Source organism: Xyrauchen texanus, chromosome 20 (genome assembly GCF_025860055.1).
Source record: "Xyrauchen texanus isolate HMW12.3.18 chromosome 20, RBS_HiC_50CHRs, whole genome shotgun sequence".
NCBI classification, from domain to species: Eukaryota; Metazoa; Chordata; class Actinopteri; order Cypriniformes; family Catostomidae; genus Xyrauchen; species Xyrauchen texanus.
In genome coordinates this window covers 23010298-23033234 of record NC_068295.1, presented here as the reverse complement: position 1 = coordinate 23033234, position 22937 = coordinate 23010298, and the positions used below count along the sequence as shown (strand labels likewise).

Sequence of the window (22937 nt, the reverse complement as noted above, 5' to 3'; positions counted from 1 at the left end):
CCATAAATATAAGAAGTTTGGAAGCACCAGGACTCTTCCTAGAGCTGGCCGCCCAGCCAAACTGAGCGATTGGGGGAGAAGGGCCTTAGTCAGGGAGGTGACCAAGAACCTGATGGTCAGTCTTAAAGAGCTTCAGCGTTTCTCTGTGGAGAGAGGAGAACCTTCCAGAAGAACAACCATCTCTGCAGCACTCCACCAATCAGCCCTGTATGGTAGAGTGGCAAGACAGAAGACACTCCTCAGTAAAAGGCACATGACAGCCCACCTGGAGTTTGCCAAAAGGCACCTGAAGGACTCTCGGGCCATGAAAAACAAAATTCTCTGTTCTGATGAAACAATGATTGAACTCTTTGGCCTGAATAGCAAGCGTCATGTCTGGAGGAAACCAGGTACTGCTCATCACCTGCCCAATACCATCCCTAAAGTGAAGCATGGTGGTGGCAGCATCATGCTGTGAGGATGTTTTGCCTGCTCCAGAGCACTCTGGACCTCAGACTGGGGCGAAGGTTCATCTTCCAACAGGACAACGACCCTAAGCACACAGCCAAGATAACAAAGGAGTGACTACAGGACAACTCTATGACTGTCCTTGAGTGGTCCAGCCAGAGCCCAGACTTTAACCCAATTGCACATCTCTGGAGAGATCTGAAAATGGCTGTGCACTGATGCTCCCCATCCAACCTGAAGGAGCTTGAGAGGTCCTGCAAAGAAGAATGGGAGAAACTGCCCAAAAATAGGTGTTTTTTATTTGTAATAAATTTGCAAAGATTTCAAACAAACTTCTTTCACATTGTCATTATGGGGTATTGCTTGTAGAATTTTTAGGAAAATTATTAATTTAAACAATTTTGGAATAATGCTGTAACATAACAAAATGAAGCGCAGTGAATACTTTCCGGATGCACAGTATATTACTATTATAATTTATTATTATTTGTTTACAAGTGATAATAATATTTAACCAAAACATTGTCCTTCTGCATGATGCATGCAGTTTTATTTTTAACCGCTAGAGGGCCAAAAGTTACATAGTGTAGCTTTAAAAAAGCATCCAAAATTATCATTAAATTAGTTCATGTGGCTCATGTATCATATTCCAAGTCTTCAGAAGGCATGCAATAGGTTTTGGTGAGAAACAAACTATAATGTAATTTTTCTGTGAAAATCTTGACGTCCATTCAACGTCCATGAAGGAAGCTTGTTAACAATGGCACACGTGTTCACGCAAGAAGTTAGAAAGTAAAAAAAAGACAAAATGACAAAGTTTTTTGCCCTCACATCAAACTATATTAATAGCAGTGCAATAAAAAAAATATCATGCATGTTCCAAATTGCCAGAACCTATGTTGAAGATCTGTGAAGACTTCAGCAAAGTTTTGGATGTCAAAATCCTGCAACTTCTGTTTAATGAGACAAACATTGGCATGATCAAATCAGCAAACTTGACTGATGAGTGCTCAAGAAAATATCTGGAAAATAGCTGCAACTAATTATTTTTTGATAATCAATTAATCTTCAATTATTTATTTTATTAATCAGATCTAAATTTAATTTCCTTTATTCTATTAAAACATGATTTAAAAAAAAAACAGGAATTATAAAGGGCATACAGATTTGTTTCAATTTACAATACCGAATTCACCATTTATTACTCACACACAACTTTGAACAAAGCCTGAATCATGAAAAGTTACATTTATTATTGTTATTATTAGTACTTTCAGGACATATGCAAAACAGTTCCTTTCCTTTACTTCTAAAAATTAACAAAAAGTACTGTTCATTGTTGTATATGATGATCCACTGGGTATGGAGTGGGACAAAACAATCAACCCAGCAGCAGAGGGCAATGGTGACACCAGAATAGAAATGATAATAATTCTACCCATAATACAGAATTATGTTAGATATATATGCTTGAACACAGTCACTGATTACATGCATTAAGTAGTTTAAATTAAGACTGTATGTTTCAAAATAGTATCATCACTGATTACATGTCTCTGAATTGTTCTTTTCAAAATGATGTGGATGTTAATCCAGTAACATGTTTGTCATTGTATAAATATGGCATTATTAGTAGGACTATCAAATATTAGGACCCTTAGCATTTTATCAGTTATATTCAGCATTATTTACACTGTTTAATACAGTACAATCTTCTGTAAATGCAGTGCAGATTCACTCTCATGCTGAAAAGTCTCATCCCAGTGCTTATTATATTACATGTGCTCGCATAATGAGGGGAAATAATCTAAAACACATTAAAAAAGCCACCACACATTGAACGCGGTGACATCAGTGTGATATCTATGAGCTGCACAAATGATTACATTGAAACAGAAATTGCGGTATGAAGTTGCACAAGTTAAATCAAGATGATTGCTCTCCACCTTTATCCTTTGCGATTGGTTTGATTGACGCAATGCACGTGCTCACTTGCTCAGTGAAGTTTAACGGAGACTGGCATGTGGTAAAAACAAACAGTTTTACAAAATACGCACCTGATTTTGAATTCATAACATGTATACAAGAGTAAAACATAGAAAATAGCGGTAAACTGGAAGTTATACACTGGAGAGAAACAACTCTTAAGTGCATCAAACAATCTGTCAATGCACATGATGCAGCGCCAGCTCCACATTAAACTGTTTGCTTTTGGAGTATAAAAACCAGTACAGGGAATTTTTAAAAAGAACAAAAAGTCATAAGAACACTGTGGAAGTCAAGTATACCAAAGCTTTTATCTAAATCTCATTACCAATATGACAGAACAAGAATTAGTAAGATGGGGAAATCTTTAACATTCCTTATAGCTCAAGCTAATAATAATTTCCATCAATGGACAGTTTCATTATATTAGACATCTTATTTTCAAAGTGTTGAATATTTGCTGAGCAAGCTACTTCATCCATGCTGACTTTTAAACAATGAGGGGTAATTACAGTACTTTGATGGAAATAGCACTTTAAATGTTGGAACATAAGCTGCAGCTCAGCTTTTATTTAGAACGGATCCCCATGTCAGACATTGTGTTTGTCATGGACACAATTAACGTCTCAGTTACATACATAACCTCGGTTCCGAGACGAAGGGAACAAGACATTGCGTTGATTAACAAATATGGGGAGTGCCTTCTTACACAAACTAGTTGAAACCTCTCTACAATAATGGCAAAATTCTAATATAGGCTATGGTGTTTGAGCTCCATCTGTTTTGGCACGAAGCTGTCTGCTATAAAAGCAGGTGCGCAAATACAATTTCCTCAGAGTTTCTGACTGAGAACAAGGAGCATGTCGCTCATACCTCAAGAACTCTTGAGTCTTGTAGTGTGGCTAGCGTTCGCAATGTCTCGATTCTTTTGTCTAATGGAACCAAGGTTACGTATGTAAACGAGACATTCCCTTACGACTCCGTACACTTGACATTGCGTTGATTAATGCATATGGGGAACAGAATCACATCATGCCGTACTACATTACATAAACTCCCAGAAAGGAAACATGATGCTGCGGTCTCATGGGATGGTGACTGACATGAGTATGCCGCAGTGAGTGACCCTTGTGTTGGGTCAGGAGGGGAGCACTCAGAATTAATATATGAACTATAGCAACATAGTATGAATTAACACCTTGTAACTTATGTAAATTACAATGGCCTGAAAGCAGGTGGTTGTGTAAACATATGGGGAGCTCGCCCTTAAAGGGAGCATATATTTGTCCAATGGAATAGCAAGCGCTCTAAACAGAGAGGACTTGTGAAGAGAGAGACGTTACTTCTAGGTTGTAAAACCTTGTGTATTTGTTTTGAGAATAAACATCCTGCATCCTGCTGCAAAACATGTCTTGTAAGAGCACACCATGCCTCTAGCTGAGAGTGATTTAACACCACTTGGGCAAGTCTTACCCTCATAAGCCAGGGCAATTGCACAGCCAATCCTCCCAAAAAAAAAGCCTAGGATTATAGCCGATAGCTCTCTAGGCGGTTGATGTGCCATGCTTTCTTCGTGCCTGTCCAGGTGCCCAATGTTGGGCATCCATCACACACCGCCCCCCAACCTGTGTTTGAAGCATAACTCATCACCACTTTTCACCTGACAATATGCCCCAGTGCAACACCTTGCTGGTAAAAGGCAGGAGCTGTCCAATGTGCTAAAGCAGCAATGTGCCCGCATGGCACCAAGAATGTTGTGGCGCTTGAGCCAATACTGAAGAGGTCTCGTGTGTAAGAGACCTAATGGGATGCCGCTGCTATAAACCCCAATGTTTTTGAAACAGCTTCAGTGGAAGTGTTCTCCCCAGTTTGAACTGAGACAGACACTGTAGAATGGCCTGTACGCGCTCATTCGCTCGTGGAGTTGAGGCAGACTCCCAATATGGAGACTTGTTGGATGGGGGAGAGCGTACTCTTCGCCCAGTTCACATTGAACTGACCCATATTGTTTTGCTTAGATGCTGAAGCAGTAAGTCTCTGTGCTGGCATAACAGAGCCTCTGATTTTGCCAATAACAGCCCATGATTAAGGTAGTTCAAGATAAGCAGGCCGCTCCATTTCAGAGGGGCAATAACCGCATTGATACACTTTGTAAACGGAGCCAGAGACAGTCCGAGGGGCAGGACTTTGAATTGATATGCTGTTCCCTCAAACGTGAATCTCAAAAACATTCTGTGATGTCGACAAACAGCAGTGGGGAGATGGGGAACAGTGTTTTGTTCTCAAATTGAGCCTTCTTCGGAGCAGACCTTCAGAGAGATCCTCAGGCTCTCTGCCTTCTGCTTCAAAAGGTTGTGCCCATCAGGAGTGCTGCAAGGGAGGACAAAGACAGTTCATTATGAACTTCGGGCCGCTTGATGGGGTCCGGACTGCGGGAACCATTCATCAAGGCGAGATTGTGTAGGTTCCTCTGGATGAGACCACTCGATATAGAGCTCTTCATCCGCCCTTGAAAGAACGCGAAACATCTTGTCAGTGGTGCGTACATGCTCCTCACCCTTGCTGGGGGGAGGGGCGGCAGCATCATCCACTGACCTCTAGCCTGATGCAGCGAGAGACATGACATCGCCATTATCATCCCCAGCATCAGAACCGCTGAACGCGCTTTTTCAGAGGGCCGGAGCTTGTCTCATACATAACGTATCGGCAAAGATGAGTCATATGAGATTTAGGGGCTAGCAGGGCGTGTGCCGGCACGAGGTCCACCTCAAATTCATTCTGCTTGACCTCGCGGCCCCGCCGTGCCTCCTCGTGTGAATCCTCTGGTATCACAGAAGAGGCAGGTGGGAGGGCGCGTGAGGCTGAATCGTCCCTCAGAACGAGGGCAATTCGTGAGCAAAGCGTCTTGAGACTCATGCCCTCGCAGTGAGGGCAGTCTGGAAGCGACAAGCGCTGAGGTGGAGTGATTTTCACAGGAGCACTGCAGGGGAGTGGAGAGTCTTCTCATTGCCATGAAGATTCAGCCCGCTGACTCGTGTTTATCGACGGTGAAGGGTAGCAGGCTACTAGACAAGAAATTAATGTTGTTTATCAACGCAATGTCAAGTGTACCGACTCGTAAGGGAACTCAACATGACTACATTTGTATTTCACCACATTCTGCTGAGTGGTGAACGCTTCAAAAATCGAACATGATGCATGGCTATTAAATAACAATTGGAAAGTTGCAGCATGCCTGCTAAGAAAACCTTTGAAATATGGTCGGTTTTGTTAGGCAGTTCAGGAAACATGGAGTATTGGTATTATTGCTCTATCCAGACATATAATATCATTATTCATGAAGCCATTCATTCATTTATTGGCTTTATGATTTATTTTCTGCCTTTTATTAGTCAGAGTATAGAGAAAGCGAGGAAATCTTAGAAAAAGACGCTGACTATACCCTGTTCGAATACAGGGTGTGCTGAGTGACTCCAGACAGGTCTCCTAAGCAACCAAATTATCCCAGTTGCTAGGGAGGGTAGAGTCGTGGAGATCGCTGGGAATAGCGTGAGCCTCCACACGCGCCGAGTCTGCGTGGTAACGCGCCCAAAAAGCTACGTTAGAATATGCTTGGGCTGACTGTCTCAGAAGCGGAGGCAACTGAGATTTGTCCTGCACCACCCAGATTGAGGTGAGCAACTGCGCCACCAGGAGGACCTACTGAGCATTGGGAATTGGGCATGCCAAATTGGGGAGAAAAAAAAAGAAAATAAAAAGAGGGGAGAATGGTATTATGACACAGTGCAGGCCAGACTCAAACCTGTGTATCTCCATCAAATAAGCAACTAATGTGTCAGATGGACTGGCAGACTATGGGACTAACGACATAAAAAATGTATCATGCATAAATGGACGTAAATGGAGGATGCATTCCCCACAATTTAGAACATTCACCAGTGACATTTTCTGGTCCTAGTAGCAATCCACCATCTACATCTTAACTAAAATAGTAATTCAAAACACACACACACACACACACAGAGTAAAACAGAGCTTCACCGATTGAGGCCTTTACCGATAGTGTCAGGCAAGATTTCCAACCTGCCAATTTTATTTCAGACAGTCTCTCTGGAAATGATACACAGTATCATAAAAGACCCGTACCAAGGCTGATTTACGGAATTGACAGGAATATAAAGATTGACACATTTAATTTTCTCCCAGCGCCGGGTATTCTGAACGCCCTCAAAAAGAAAATGTGCAGGCAGCATATGTTTTCATTAGCCGAGATGGATTAATGCACAGCTTATACAGCTTCAATATACTGGGAGAAAGGAGATTGTTGACTAGCAGTGCCTGTTCTCTGCCTCAGTCAGACAAGAGTTTACCAATAATAATTCAAATGACTTTTTCCCAGAGAACATTCTACCGAAATAAAACCAATCTCACCAGCTGTCCAACTGTCTGGCAGATTCAATATAATGGCCTGCCTTGACAAGTGGAATGTACAGTAGATAAAAAAAAAAAATCTACCAAGGTGAATTATAATTCACAAACGAAACAAAAAAGGCTTTTTTTTTAATTTTGCATTATCCAGCTATTTACGGCAATTGTAATATACACAGTTAGCAAGCGAGGAACAATCACAACTAGTTAGTAATCTAGATTTTTTTCTTAAACCATTAGACAGTTTTGCATAGTAAAACCCTCTTGGAAATGTATCCCCTATAAAGCACTGCCACATCAGCCATACACATTCAGACAGACATTTTGGCCAATGTGTTGTGCGATGTTTTAGAATTTCAAGAGAAAAATAGTCCAATGTCTAAAAATGCATCTTGATTCCACTGCATTCTGCCCAATTTCACTGCACTCCATTTAGCGGTTTTTGAATGAAAGAATACCTAACTGTATGTAAATGCCCCCTAAGAAACGTGTCCGATGGGGGTCAAGTGAAGCCAAAACCAGCCTAATTATCCCCAGATTAAGACAGATGAGGCGACTAGTCATATAGGCAACTACTATTCTTTGACAAGGCGGGTTTGAAAACCTGTAGCTTTGCACACCCCTATTCCCTAACTAACACAGAGTGTCCAAATCGAGAATCACAAGAAAATGTATGCAGAATACATGCCAGCACCAAAATGAACAAAGCCAGTCTTTCCTCCACTTACCAGTGATCAACTGAACTGAACTGCTCCCTGGTTTCAATTAAATTGCCCAATTAAACCCAAGCTGGGCAGACTAATGTTAAGTAATCGGAGTTCACAAAGCTACCCAATTTATTATTGTTCCCTACATCCTGTAGTGTGCACATTTAAATTTTGCCAGTTATAGCTGCAATTAAACCTGTATTGTTTATCATCAAAGAAATTAAAATGAGAGTTTAGGAATTAATGGAGTCAAGATGACAAATATGCAGCTATTATCCTATCAGCTAACACACTGTTCCACAGAATGTATGACACAGCATATATTTAACAAATAAATAAAATTAGGTAATGGGTAAACTAATGCTCAGCAAAAATCTTGATGGACTATAAATCTTTTAAACTGCATGAAAGTTGCCACCAAAAACTCCATGTAAATTCCATGTAAATCCAGCACTTTGAATGTTTGTCTTTTGTTTAGTTCTTCATTAAACTATTATTTAACCTATTATTTATATAGTCAAGCCAGTTCTTGACTCCTCCTTTCCCTTAATCCCTTTACACTGGTGCTGAAATCCAGGAAGGAGCGGCGTTCTTGCCGCAACCATCCACCACAAGGGAGCAGCAGCAGCCATCCGCTGGAAGGAGGAGGAGCCCGGCCGCCTTGAAGCGGAGGAACGGCCGCCAACCACGAGGGGGGGCCTTCCAATCAACTGCCTGGAGCGGGGGAGACCCCTACCTTCCACCAAAAATGCGGCGGGGCATTCCATCTGCCAGGGGCCGGAGGTCTGCCTCCGATCCACCCGGGGAGGCGCGGCTGTCGTCAGCTAGAGGGTGGAGGAGTGGCCGAGGACCAACCTACTGCGTATCAGAGAACCGGCAAGTATGTGTTTTTTTTTCTTCTCTCGCTCTCTCTCTCTCTCTCTCTCTCTCTCTCCCCTGCTTCCACTACGCATTGGCCTTTCCCTCTCTTTTAAATTTTACTTTGGTTTTTAGGGGGTACTGCAATGTTACCAGGAGTACCCCTGTTTTTTTAATTATTGTTGTTTCCCTCCCAAATTCAGGAAGGCGGGGATGACCTGCCGGCAGACGGGTTGCCTCCTCCTTTCCAGTAATCCCTTTACACATATATAGTATTGTATACAACATATATAGTAGTTTCAGTCCTCTGGTTTGATGGGACAAGCAGCATTCCAAAAGTGCTGATATTTAGTATAGACACCTGCTTCACTCTGCTTGTCTGTGTTTGCAGTGCTCCAGACAGGTGGTCAGTCTATGAGTTGCTTGGTGACATGCATTAGTTGATACTGCTTTGATTTCATTTGGAACTATTTGTGTTGACAAAATAACAGGCAATAGTGTTAAAATATAATATAAAGTATAAACTTTTTATTTAAGAAAGGTTGTATACAAGCAATTGCATACTCGCAATCATGCTGTTGTACTGGTTTAATAAAATTGTCTTCCTTTGTTCTGTAAAGTTGTTTTTTAAAAACCCATTTTTAGCTCAAATTCAAACATGACCAAACATTTGAACTTGCACAAAACTAAAAACTCCTAGAATACCATTTCAGTCTAAACTATAAATACAATTTCTGTGCATTTCACTGACATTTTAGCAAACCTACACGTTCAGAACTCTGAATTTTATATTTATATTAAAGGGGACATATTTGACAAATTGACAACAGTTTTTCCACTAATAATAAATATTAGCCATTAATAGCGGATTCAAAATGTACTAGGCCCTGTATGAACCCATATATTCTTTCAAATTTGTGCTTCTGAACAAAGAGGTAGCAGCAAAGCTAATGCCCACATCAAAGATGATAGACTTTCAATATGCCATCCTCTGGGAATCTCCTGACACACATTACCTTTACATATGTTAAAACTATGATGCATGGGTAGAAACTCAAAGGCATGAATACATGAATGGAATCATAACAAACATTTTCTCAATGGATGATAGCCTATCGCAAGGAAGCACATTTTACTGCCGTTTGGCAGGGCTGGGAGAAATTGAGACGCCTCCACAGAGGGTAGAGCAATCTTGGCAGGAGCTAACAGAAAAGGAGCTTTTGATTTTCTGACCAACAACCCTCCCCGTCACCCATTCCGTCCCCCAGCTGCCTTTTAATCTCAGACTGAAGGTGGAAATGACCCATGACTTCAGTGTGTGGCATCAAGCACTCCAAGCTAAGCCACTCCAAACTATTGTCTGTGACGCCTACTCTTCTACGCACCTTTAAAAAAAAAAAAAAAAAAAGCAATCTTATGAATGCTCCAACCTTTGGATCGATTTACCTTTCTAGTCATCCAACACCACCTTAACACAGTTCCCCTAGCTCTATTTCTGGAACTCACAATATACACCTGCAAACCTCCAAAAACAAGAACACTTTTGACAGGAATTTTGAATAAATATGAAAACATTTGCAATCTGGTATGAATTAAAGGGATAGTTCACCAAAATATGAAAACTCTCTTCAATTACTCACCATCATGCCATCCCAGATGTTTATGACTTTCTTTCTACTGCAGAACACAAAATAAAAGATTTTTAGAAGAATATCTCAGCTCTGTGTGTTCATACAATGCAAGTGAATGGTGGACAGACATTTGAAGGATAAAAGTAATCCATGTCACTCCATCTTCAAAAGCAACATGATAGGTCTGGGGGAGAAACAGATAAATATTTAAGTCGTTTTTTACTATCAATCTATACATTTACATTCTGGTGTGAAAGCGACTTTAACCCTCTGGGGTCTGAGGGTGTTTTGGGCCCTGAATAAGTTTTGACATGCCTTGACATTTGTGCTTTTTTCAGTTGTTTAAAAACATATTAATGGCTAAAGTCTGATAACACTGTATTCAGCACAAACTGGGCTACAATAGTATGTGAGCAACATGTGTGTACAGGTTTGTATTTTTGAGAAAATAATGTTTATGCATTGTTTTTGAAATAATTTAATTTTAAGTCTTTGAAATAAGTCCATATAACACATACTAAACATTTGTCCACAAGACTTTTGAGAACTGGATCTTGTAGCCTAGAGTTTTTGCTACAAAATGATGTGAAAACCATCCTGATCTCTCATTCATACAAAACAATATAGTAATTGAACTTTTGTAAGACAATTTTAGTGTTAGAAAGGTCATATGCGAGGAGGCGTATTATGAATATTGATTGTAATTCACACCTGAGGAGACAAAAGATCCCACCCCTGGGCCTATCAATGAGGAATGTGACAGAAAGAGAATGAATGTGAGGAGACTTAATGATCAAAATCAAGTTTTAAGTTAAAAGAAGTAATCTGACTATACATTTTCTTTACATAAAGACTTTAATACATTTTAGACCAACACTACATTTTAAAAGAAGTCTCTTCTGCTCACCAAGACTGCATTTATTTGATCCAAAATACAGTAAAATCATTGTTTTTTATTTGGATATATTGTAAAATGCAATTTGTGATCAAAGCTGAATTTTCAGCATCATTACTGCAGTCTTCAGTGTCACATGATCCTTCAGAAATCATTATAAGATGGTGATTTTCTAATTTGGGCATATTTAAAGTGCATTTTACTCATTTACACCTGAACAGATATTTGCAAGCACAAGCATTGATGATAATGAGGCAGCATAAACACTAGATAAAATATATTCTAAACATTCATATTATATTACATATCATATTTATATCATACAGCATACAATTTAAAAACATGCTTTAGCTGAAACAGCATTTAAATGTAACTAAAACTTGCCTATTAGGACATATTTCAAATGTCAATACTCTGAATCCTGTCTGGCAAGTCTGGAAACAGTCCCACTAGTAAAATATGTACATGGTTTATATAAAATAGCATGTCAACTAATGAAAAGTAAATGACTTACTCATCTGAAATTGTATCCTTGCCTGAATCAAGTGTCTCTTCAAAATACAAAGGTTCATCGGAGTCCCGCTATTCTTCTGAGGAAAATGTTAACTCTTCCTTATTATCCATGAGTTTCCTCGCCTGTGTATAGTTACAAAAGCGCAGAAAAGTGAATGACGTTTACCATTTGCATTGATTGCCTCAGCACATTAGCGTATGAATGGCGCCCTCTGCCCGTGGGTGTGATCACATTAGCTATAATGAGCTAAGCCAGCTGAAACATGTACATCTCTTTGTTTCAGAAAGATTACATTGCAGGAGAATATTTTTTTAAATTTGAATTGTTTTATTTAAAAGTAGAAATTTCAAGCTTTCTTTAGACATGTTTCATGTTTGTGTGAAAAGTATCAGAGTTTCAGTTCAAGTTTATGACGTGTTTCAGAAATATGCTCGCAAACTCAGAGACAGCTGAAAGCTCACCCTTTTTATTTTCTTTATTTTACAAAAGCACAAGGATTTGTTGTTATTGTGAGTGAACACAAATAAAAGTAGACCCTTTATAGTCCCTAATGATGTCTTACACTTATCACTATGCCACAAAATGACGGAGTATTTTAAGTTGTTTCCGCTGTAATGCCGAAAATATCCGGTTAACATTCAGCCACCTAGTGGTTAAAGCTGGTCAAAATTGGAGATTTATAGTAAAAAAATAAAATATAAAAAATATTTATATGTTGACATATTTCTCACCCACATCTATCATATCCACACTCACAAATATGGATTTAACCACTGGAATCATATGGATTACTTTTATGCTGCCTCATTGTGACTTTGTTTTTAAGCTTCAAAGCTTTATTCACCATTTACTTGCATTGTATGGACCTAAAGAGCTAAGATATTCTTCTAAAACTCTTAATTTGTGTTCTTTAGAACAAAGAAATTCATACACATCTGGGATGGCATGAGGGTGGGTATACTGTATGATCATTTTAGGGTGAAATATTCCTTTAACACCCAATATTAACCTCATTTAAAGTAAAAATGTAAAATGCTTACTGCATCTATCATGCTTCCAAACTGCATCTACAGTGATCACCTGTGATCTGATTTTGTAGAGGGGACGGTCTCTGATTTCATGACTACATACATCACAAGCTAATATGTCAGTGCACCATTGCAGCCGTTACGTATAAAACACTGAATTCGTTTGCATGTGTATGTATGCACTTTTCCAAATTGTTTTATTTTAAAGTTGTTAAAACAGAAAGCATTCGTTTTTAACCACTAAAAAGGTGAGTGTGTCCCTGACCATCTCCGAATGTAGTTTGCAAACACCTGTATTTATCACATGAGATTGGATTCCAAAGATGTTAATTCAAGATGTAATACCAGTTTACTCAATATCAAATACATACGTACATCATTGATTTAAAATTACAAAAGTACTTTTACTATAAAGTGCATGCTTATTTTGTTAATTGTCCTGGAAAAGTAAACAAAGTCAAAGATCTGCAAAAGCCACCTGTATGTTTTTAAGACACGAATAAGATTAAACCTATTTAAACTGAAGATTTAAATGGGTTTAAATAAAAAAGTTATTAATCTATGCAACTGGGCAAATTCCCAAAATGCATGACCATTTCTGAAAGGTTATAAAGGTTTTATAACCTTTCAGAAATGGTCAATAACTCAGGACTCAAAATATGAAGTTACTTACGGCAAGTGCTTTGGATAGTCTTGTGTGGAAGTCATTAAGTACAATCTCCTGGTGGGGAATATAGGCATTGCCAGCCAGCAAGTAGACTTTCCTGGACTGCACTAAATCAAGGGCATCCTGAAATGGGACCTTTGTCACAGAAAACTAATAATCACAACAAGTTTTAAAGTTGTTATACTGTATTAATAGAAGTATATTTGATATGCTCAAACATAATAACAACATTTTGGAGCTTACGCCTAATAAAATAATAAAAACAAAAAAAAAATCAATCAATAGGAAGGTTAATACATTTTTATAAAATCACGCACTAGTTCAAACAGATCCTATCGTACACCACTTCTTAGCATTGAACATGTATTATAAACTTTTACTTGGTGCAGAGTCAAATTAACTTTTGTAATGTCTAGCTTTCCATTTTGTATTTTACTCTTAAAAGGAATATTTCAGGTTCAATACAAGTAAAGCTAAATCAACAGCATTTGTGGCATAATGTTGATTAACCACAAAAAATTATTTTGACTCGTCTCTCCTTTTCTTTAAAAAAAGCAAAAATCTGGGTTATAATAAGACAATCCATAAACTTTAAAATAATCACCATTTTACAATTATAGCTAAAAGATGTAAACAATATGTGTGTTAACATGATTTTAGTGTGATAAAATCACAAACTTTTAGCTAGAAGTTTGCACCAATTTTATAACTTTGTGGCAATGACAATGTTGTTAACAAACCCCAAATCAACTGTAAAAATTATGAGTTTTAACAGAAGAATGCATATAAGTGCTTTTATAAAATTATAAGCTTCACATTTCTGCCTTAAAACCCTCCAAATATTGTCCTTTTTCACTTCAATTGTAAGTGCCTCACTGCAACTGCAACAGATTTTAGATTAAATTTTTTGTGGTAATCAACATTACGCCACAAATGCTGTCAATTTAGCTTAACTTGTATTGAACCAAGAAGATTACTTAGAAGCCTTGTAGAGGCCCCCAGAAAAAGTCATGAAAAAGCTTTTCAAAATTCTGTATAATTTTTATAATAATAATAATAATAATAATAATAATATGTCCTTACATTTATATAGCGCTTTTCTAGGCAGTCAAAGAGCTTATAATTAATACAACATGTCTGCATCAACTTACTTTGTAAATCTTCAACAGTGATTCCATTCAAACCATAACTTGAGTTGATGAGCTTGTCTCTGATGCTTTTCTTTTCCTCTGCACTTACCTGTGAATTGGAAAGAAAAGAACACAGTTACAATTGAGTTTCAAGTAAATAATAAATAATGAAGTGATAAAGCAGTGGCAACATTTGGTGAAAACAAATATAAGTCATTAAAATAAACTAAACATATAATTTAGTATTTCTTTAAGTGACTTTAAGACACTTAAAGGAACATACTGTTCTATGGACTGGTGCCTTGTCGTGGCGGAACAGCTTGTGAGTCTCAATGACCCTGAGAGCTATGCTGGCGGGGGCCTTTTGTACCCCTGGTAGCTTCAAGCAAGCCAGACAGGTCAAAGGCAAGAGACCAGACGAAATCCAGTCCACCCTGCCAGCCCGGCAGCAGGGGCTGGTATGCTGAGTATCAGATCGTGCCTGCTGTCACAGCACCTGAGTCGGTCTATCTCAGCCGCCCGGTGAGCAGAAGAGCACTTCGCCAATGGTCACGGGGCAATAGACCTAGTTAGCTGGTCACTGCGGGGCAACTCATAACTACACCAACCGTCACACATTTCTGTTCCGTTGGAATTTGTAGCATTGAGTCCAGAGGTGGAAGGTTGACCTGGGCGAGCATCCTTTCACTTAAAATTTTGCCCGGGCGCTCTCTACTATGAGCATCTCATCTCTCCATTATGACGTCTAATATTCAGCCTCCACGACTGGCAACTCGGGAGCACTCTGTCCTTAAGAGTGCTGTCGTTGCTCGGCACGGAAACGCGTGTACGGCAGGCGCGACCTGGTCGTCATCCTGCAACTGTCGCATATACCTCCATCGCATGCTGGAATGTGCGATCGCTTGGCGTTAGTTCTAACATGGACTGCGTCTCACCTCGTAAATCAGCCCTGATTGATGCAGAACTACTCCGACTTAACATCTCCATCGCTGCTCTGAGTGAAACTTGGCTGACCGGTGTTGGTTCTGTCCAGGAAAAAAACTACACTTTATTCTGGTACGGATACCCAGATGGTGACAGACCAATGCACGGACTTGGCTTTGCAATCCAAAACAAGCTACTGTCCTCAGTGGAAAAACCTGTCCCCATCTCCTCACGTCTTTCCTCACTGCGCCTGCACACAAACTGTGGCCCAGTTACAATCATAGCCACTTACGCCCCTACGCTGACTTCCGAACTAGATGTAAAGGAATCATTTTACAGTCAACTGAGCTCCATTATTCAGAAGACCTCCTCAACTGAACGTCTGATTATCCTTGGTGACTTTAATGCCAGAGTGGGTGCTAACTCCAGTGCATGGCCTGATATTCTGGGAAGCCATGGATATGGCAACATGAATGACAACGGTCACGCTTACTGGAACTCTGCAGCACCCACAAACTCTGTGTCCCCTCTTCATTCTTTCAGGGCTCAAGTTCCTCTAAAGTCACCTGGCGTCATCCACGTTCTAAGCGCTGGCACCAACTTGACCATGTACTGGTGAAGCGTGAGCATTTGAAGGAAGTAACACACTGCCGATCACTGCACTCAGCAGATTGTGACACTGATCATGCCCTTCTACGTTGTAAATTAAGGATGGTCCCAAGCAAGTTTCATTACGCAAGGCCCAAGCCTACTCCTCGTCTGGATATTTCTGCAACCTATGTTCCTGCGTCGCAGTATGCGTTCCAGGAACTACTTGCTTCCAGCTTTGACTCTTCACCTCCTCATGAAGATATCACGGCTGCCTGGCAGCACTTCCACTCTGTTACCACAAAGGCTGCATTTTCCATCTTTGAAAGCGATCCAGATCACAGCCTGACTGGTTCAAAACCCATGCCAGCCTGCTCCTACCTGCAATTGACTCTAAGTGTTCAGCAAGACTGTCCTATCTGCAGCATAACACTCGCTCAAATAGGGCAGCATGGAAGCAGGCATGCCGCAATGTCCAAAGGGTCACTCGCACAGCCATGCAGGCTTACTGGAGCACATTGTGTGAACGTATTGAGTTAAGTGCGTCCATTGGAAACATCCGAGGTGTCTTTGAAGGTCTGAAAGAATCCTTGGGCCCAGTCCCTAAAAAATCCTCTCCACTCCGTTCCCTATCAGCCGAACTTCTGACCGATGTGGAATCTCAATTGGCGAGATAGGCAGAGCACTACAGCCTTCTCTATGCGCAGCCTGTCACAGCCAATACATTGGCAATAATTGCTGCTATTCCTGAGCTCCCCCCTATGTCTGATCTGGATGCAGACAATACCATCGAGGAAGTCATATCTGCAATTAAGGCACTAAAAAATAACAAGTCTCCTGGAGCTGACGGCCTCCCCCCTGAGGCTTATAAGGCAGGCGGTGATGTTCTTGCCTCTGTCCTACATCATCTGGTTGTGATGTGTTGGAACAGTGGATATCTCCCAGATGTCCTTAGAGATGCCAGCATCATCTCCATCTATAAAAACAAGGGGGGCCGTGCAGACTGTAACAACTTCAGAGGAATATCTCTGCTCAGTCTTGCTGGCAAGATATTTGCTCGCACTATTCTACCACGTCTACAAATCCTTGCTGACCGTATCCTCCCTGAAAGCCAGTGTGGGTTTCGTACTGGCCGCTCCATAGCAGACATGGTTTTCTGTGTCCGTCAACTACAGGAAAAGTGTATAGAACAGCATAAACCTCTGTTCTTGGTGTTTGTAGACTTGACCAAGGCCTTTGACTACATTAGTCGATCTGGACTTTTCCTCATTTTACAAAGACTTGGCTGCCCTCCAAAGTTACTGAAGGTGATCATTGAGTTTCATGAGGGCATGAAGGCAACTGTACAGTCTGAAGGCACTCGCTCTGATGAGTTCCAGATAAGGTGTGGGGTAAAGCAGGGATGTGTCCTTGCTCCTACCCTCTTCGGAATTTTCTTCTCTGCACTACTACGCCGTGCCTTCCCTGGTGACTCGGGTATTCTTCTACATACCCGTAGCTCAGGAAAACTTTTCAATCTGGCCAGACTGCGGGCGAAGACTAAAGTGCGCCATGTTCTGGTACGTGAGCTGCTTTATGCTGATGATGCTGCCTTTGTTGCCCACTCAGAGGCAGATCTACAACTACTCTGCTCATCTTTTGCTGCTGCATGTCTAGAGTTTGGTTTGCAGATTAGTCTTAAAAGACAGTTATTCTTGCCCAACCTGCAACCCTAAACCCTACAGTATACATTAACAACACATGTCTATCTGTGGTAGACAAATTCACCTACCTGGGTTCCACCGTATCAAACAACAATAACCTTGACGCAGAGCTTGACATGCGCATTGGGAAGGCATCATCAACGTTTGGAAAACTGAGCAAGCGTGTCTGGCACAACAAGAACCTCTCATTGCTCCTCAAAGTTCGTGTGTACCATGCATGTGTATTGAGCACCTTACTATATGCAAGTGAGACATGGACAACATACAGGAGGCACGAACATCGCCTCAACGCCTTCCATTTTCGCTGCCTTCGTTCCATACTGGGTGTATGCTGGAAGGATCATGTGCCAAACTCTGTCATACTTGAGAGAACTGGTTCCAGTGACCTGTACACCATCCTCCGTGAACGCCACCTCCGCTGGACTGGGCATATATATCGAATGAATGACTTTCGCCTTCCAAAAATCTTGCTTTATGGCGAGCTGGCAAATGCCCCCCGCACACATGGTCGCCCCCATCTACGTTTTAAAGACGTCATTAAGAGGGATCTTCAGGCTTTCTCCATCAACCTGGACAACTGGGAGGCACTTGCAAATGACAGAACCAAATGGCGCACAGCAATTAACAACGGCAGCAGGGACTCTCAGGAGGCCTACAAGTCATTTCTGGAAGAGAGATGCTCAAAACGGGAAGCAGTTTGTCGTACTCGACATGAACGGCCATAGTAGTAGTAGACTTAAAGGCATTAAGATTTATGTACAGCAGATATACTGTAAGTGCTAGTAAACACAGGCAATCAGGCACAGTTCTGAAAATGATAGAATTGTTCAAAGAGTGAAACTAAAAGATGAGAACTACAACAGCAGCAGAGTTTTAGATGTACAACAACTGCCCCCTACAGAACTGAGTAAGATAAAACACCAGTTTAACCTCCACTGGGCTCTGTAAACTTCTGAATTGTTTTGTGCAAGAGGAAATAATGAAGGGGGGCACTGAACATTTCCTTTGTTTTGTTTAAAAGACAGCAGACAAAGGACAGAAAGATTTTATAACAGCAGGATGAAGAACATACTTTTTTTTTTTTTTTTTAGTGTATTACTATGATTGGATCAATCCTATAATTAGACACTGGAGCATCATCACAAGAGTTCTGAATTTAACTAGGACAGAAGAGAGCACCTGCAGATAACTATATAAATATATCACAATTCTGACAGTGACAATACTTTTATTTATGCAATACATAATGTGAGTAATGACAATTACTTCAGCTTTTTAGTTTTGTAATCTAAAATAATTAAATATTTTCTGGTATTTTATGATATTTTCAAAGGAAAGGGAGTTGAGAGGGTTTCAAAAGTGCAATTAATACAAAAATGGCCTCACCGTCAGTCTTGTGCTTTGAAGAAAGGCAGCTGAACCGGTATCTGAAAAGATCCATTTCCTGTTGAATAACTATTTGAAAACAAAACATTTTAGATATAGTTAAATGTATTGTTGGTTAAATTACTTTACATTTGCAATCCACTACAAATTACTAATTATTTCTCTAAAATTGTAATCAGATTACTTATCTTATTACTTAGTTGAAAAAGTAATCACTTTTCTAATTACTTCACTTATGGAAAAAGTAATCACTTTACTTTTGAGTTTTTCTACTAACAAATTCTAAATAATGTCAATATTTCTTTCTTGTTTACTGTTACCTCACATTTCTCCTTCACAATGACTTGTCATCACAGGGTCATAATTCATGTATTTTACATAAATAATATATTAGAAACAAGATTAACTCTATAATGTACTTAAAGCCTTATACTGAAAATATAGTACTTCAGCACAAGAATACAGTTCATTTTGCATCATAATCTTTTTCTAAGAAAGAAAACAATGTAGAGATCTGTGTACTTCCTCATCCCTCTTCAACACACACACCACTCTTAACATGTGACTCACCCGGGCCAGCTGACTTTATCAACCTTTGTAATGTCTTATTTGAGCAGATCTTATATTGAAAGAACTGCCGGGTTCTCATCTCTCAAGCAAAATGGCTCAACTCCTTCTTCCTGGCAGTGGTCCATCTAAACGGACAAAGTCTAATATAAATAATATATTTTGAAAGAGCTACACAGTTGTCTATTGAAATACAAGTTTGGTGAGATACTTGGTGCATCATCGCTTTTGTAAGCCATTTTGAATTTATGTTGTCAAAATTCAAAAAGCTTATTCAACAAGAACAATCATAAAGAGTTAACTCACTGTATCAACTTTTACTTTTGCTATAAGTTGTACTTCTCTCTAACATAATTTTTTATATATAGGACTAAAGGTAAACATTTTTAAAAAAAAATCACTCAATTAGATGTATGCATCACACCCTGAACTGTTAAACATGACTTTTACTATTTTTGTCCACTGCAGTGTAAGTAATGGATCAGAGGGTTAAAATACCTTCTACTTCTTGAAAAATGCTTGATTGCATGCAGCAACCAAAGATGTTCAGGGAGTGTAGCTTTTGGCTTACACTGCCCTCCATTGGCTGTCCAGTAGTAGTGTTTCTTTCCTTTAATTGTCTTCTTTTGGAAATAACCTTAATGCAAATATAATCAGTAAAAGTTATCTTGATGTAGCATCATGTTGGGGTTACCACAGATAGGAATTATAAGGGAATGTTGCCACTGTTTGAATACATTTGTTGTTGTAATGCCATTGAGTGCTTGTTTGTTATAAGCCATTAGACAATGTTGATTTACATCAATATCCACCAGCATATCCAGAGCTTCTGTAGTTCAGAATTCTAAATCTGACAAATAGACACGGATGTTTAACATAAACTGGACTAGGGCAGGGCCTCTATATTAAACTAAATGTCATATGAAGTACACCCAATGTCAAGAAAACCTAAATATAGATTTTGTTTTCATGGGGACCAAGATATCACCTTTTATAAAGTAATGTTCTGCAAAGACAGCAAGTGCATAAGTAAATGTAAACATGTTTTCCACTCTCTGTGTTCCTTTAGAAAAAAAAGTTGAAGTTGTGCATTTATTTTTATTTATTTTTTGCTTTGCTTTGTTTTGTTTTGTGTTTCATGGTTTTTGTTGTTTTGTTTAAAAAAAAAAAAAAAACTCTTTTATAAAGAGCTATAAGTTGTAAAGTAGGCCAAATGAAAATATCCTTCACGAAATTGTTCAATACACTGTAGGATTTCCCATGAAAAAAATCACATAATAAATGTTGGCTAATTGAACTTTGTTAAATTTCCTATATTAAATCTGTTGACTAAGGAAGTCACAGTTCTGTCATAAACAGAGGTGGGTAGAGTAGCCAAAAACTGTAAGAAAGTATCCAATTAAAAGAGTACTCAAGTAGTGAGTAACTCGTTACTTTCACAAATGATAATAGACATTTACTTCCCTATATTCCATTACATAATACACATTGAACATGTATTATAGAATTATTATTAATGGAAATTCTGTCATCATTCACCATCATGTTGTTCCAAACCTGTATGACTGACTTTCTCCCATGCAACACAATAAAGAGATATTAGACAGAATATGTTTCACTATTTACTCTCACTATTTTTGAACGTTTTATATATATATATATATATATATATATATATATATATATATATATATATATATATATATATATATATATATATGTTTTATTTATTTATTTATTTTATTTATTTATTTTTTTTTTAAAGTGAATGGTGACTGAGACTGTTAGTCTCTAACTGTTCCACATAATACAAAGCCTCACACTGGTTTGGAACAACATGAGGGTAGAGTAATTATGACAGAATTTTAAATGATGGCTGAACTATCACTTTAAAGGGATAGTTCACAAAAAATTTAAATTCTCTCATAATTTACTCACCCTCATGCCATCCCAGATGTGAATGACTTCCTTTCTTCTGCAGAAGTAATCCATAAGACTCATTTTCTACTAGACAGCATCAGTTGATATGCAGAGAAGAATGTGAATCACCAAAAACACATGAAGAATGTGAAAGTGATCTGTTTCTCATCCACACCTATCACATCACTTCTGAAGGTACTGATGTAATCCTATGAATAATTTTTATGCTGAATTGTGTTTGTTTGTTTAGCTTTAAAATGTTGCCTAACTACCTCTCCACTGTAAAGTTATATCAGTATGCTTTTTAATATCACAACCTCCCATGCAGAAGGTGTATTAAATAAAAAATAAATACACAATACTAGAAGAAAAGCAACAATATGCTTTATTAGAACACTAACATTAGCCCAAGACTCAATTAAATAATTTGTATAGCTTACTTTTGAAACATATTGGCAGTATTCTCTGAGTTTGATCAATTAAATAAATTGCTAGATGCAAAAAAACAAAAAACATGAAATTAAAAATATCAATTATATCAATATAAAAAAACATATATATATATATATATATATATATATATATATATATATATATATATATATATATATATATATATATATATATATATGAGAGAGAGAGAGAAATTACCAGACCAAAAACAAAACATTAAATCAAATTAATAAATGACCAAAAACAATATTATTAGGTCTAAGTAATATATTTTCTATTATTGCAGTTCTTTTAATTAACATTGCCCTATAAATCTGTGAATGAAAAAAAATACATTCTCATAATGTTCTACCCTTTTTAATCAAAACTAGATATGACTGTCAAAACTATATGTCTAATGCATAGTTCACTTTTAGAAATACAAAATCTTTTTAAATCTTCCTCTATTCGCATTTGCTGAGCTTCTTCATCTGCAAATGTATAATGCATAAATTAGCCTACGGCACTAAAATACATTTAGATGTCAATCGATTTAAGACAAACTATGTAATATTAACATGTTGATTAGTTCAGTTGGTGTTTTGCGTCGTTAAAAGTTCATTTCTATATAATGCGGGACATAATAGACTACAGTTAAGATTGTGATGCATTAGATTAGAATGATGATATGATTATTCAAAATATTTAATAGGGGAGATATATAAATGTACGTATTTATGACGTTTAGATTTTCTTTCCACATATGAACAGATTATCATCATGTTTTCTGAACACTTCTTTTAGGATTTCACAACAAACCTTTGATCGTGGCAATCACTTCCCCACTCGTGTTCTCCTTCGCCATCCTGTCATTAATTTTCAATAAAAGGCAGTTGAAACAAGCAGTAGTCAAGCTTTACTGCAAGCATCCTCAATAATAGGAGCGTGAAAACAGAAAGCGAATGTAACCTTCATGCTGGAGATCAAACATTACCAAGTGCTGCTAGATTTTAAATTAGTCTTTTTTTTTTAACACATTCTTTCTGGTTATATCAGAAATTCCTTTCCTTCATTCCAATAGTGTTTAACACTGCTTAACACGTGGTGAATTATTGCATTAAGGTCC

The 22937-nt window shown here is 38.5% G+C and overlaps 1 protein-coding gene across 1 annotated transcript in view; it reads right to left on the bottom strand.

Annotated features, from left to right (window-relative positions):
• prim2 (DNA primase subunit 2) overlaps positions 1-22267 on the bottom strand; it is a gene marked incomplete at its 5' end in the record, with an annotated part of 110028 nt that extends 87761 nt beyond the window's left edge. The window contains 5 exon segments of the mRNA XM_052150465.1: positions 13168-13313; positions 14322-14400; positions 15227-15255; positions 18893-18961; positions 22255-22267. Coding sequence (XP_052006425.1) covers positions 13168-13313; positions 14322-14400; positions 15227-15255; positions 18893-18961; positions 22255-22267 — 336 coding nt within the window.
• Between the last annotated feature and the right edge of the window lie 670 nt (positions 22268-22937).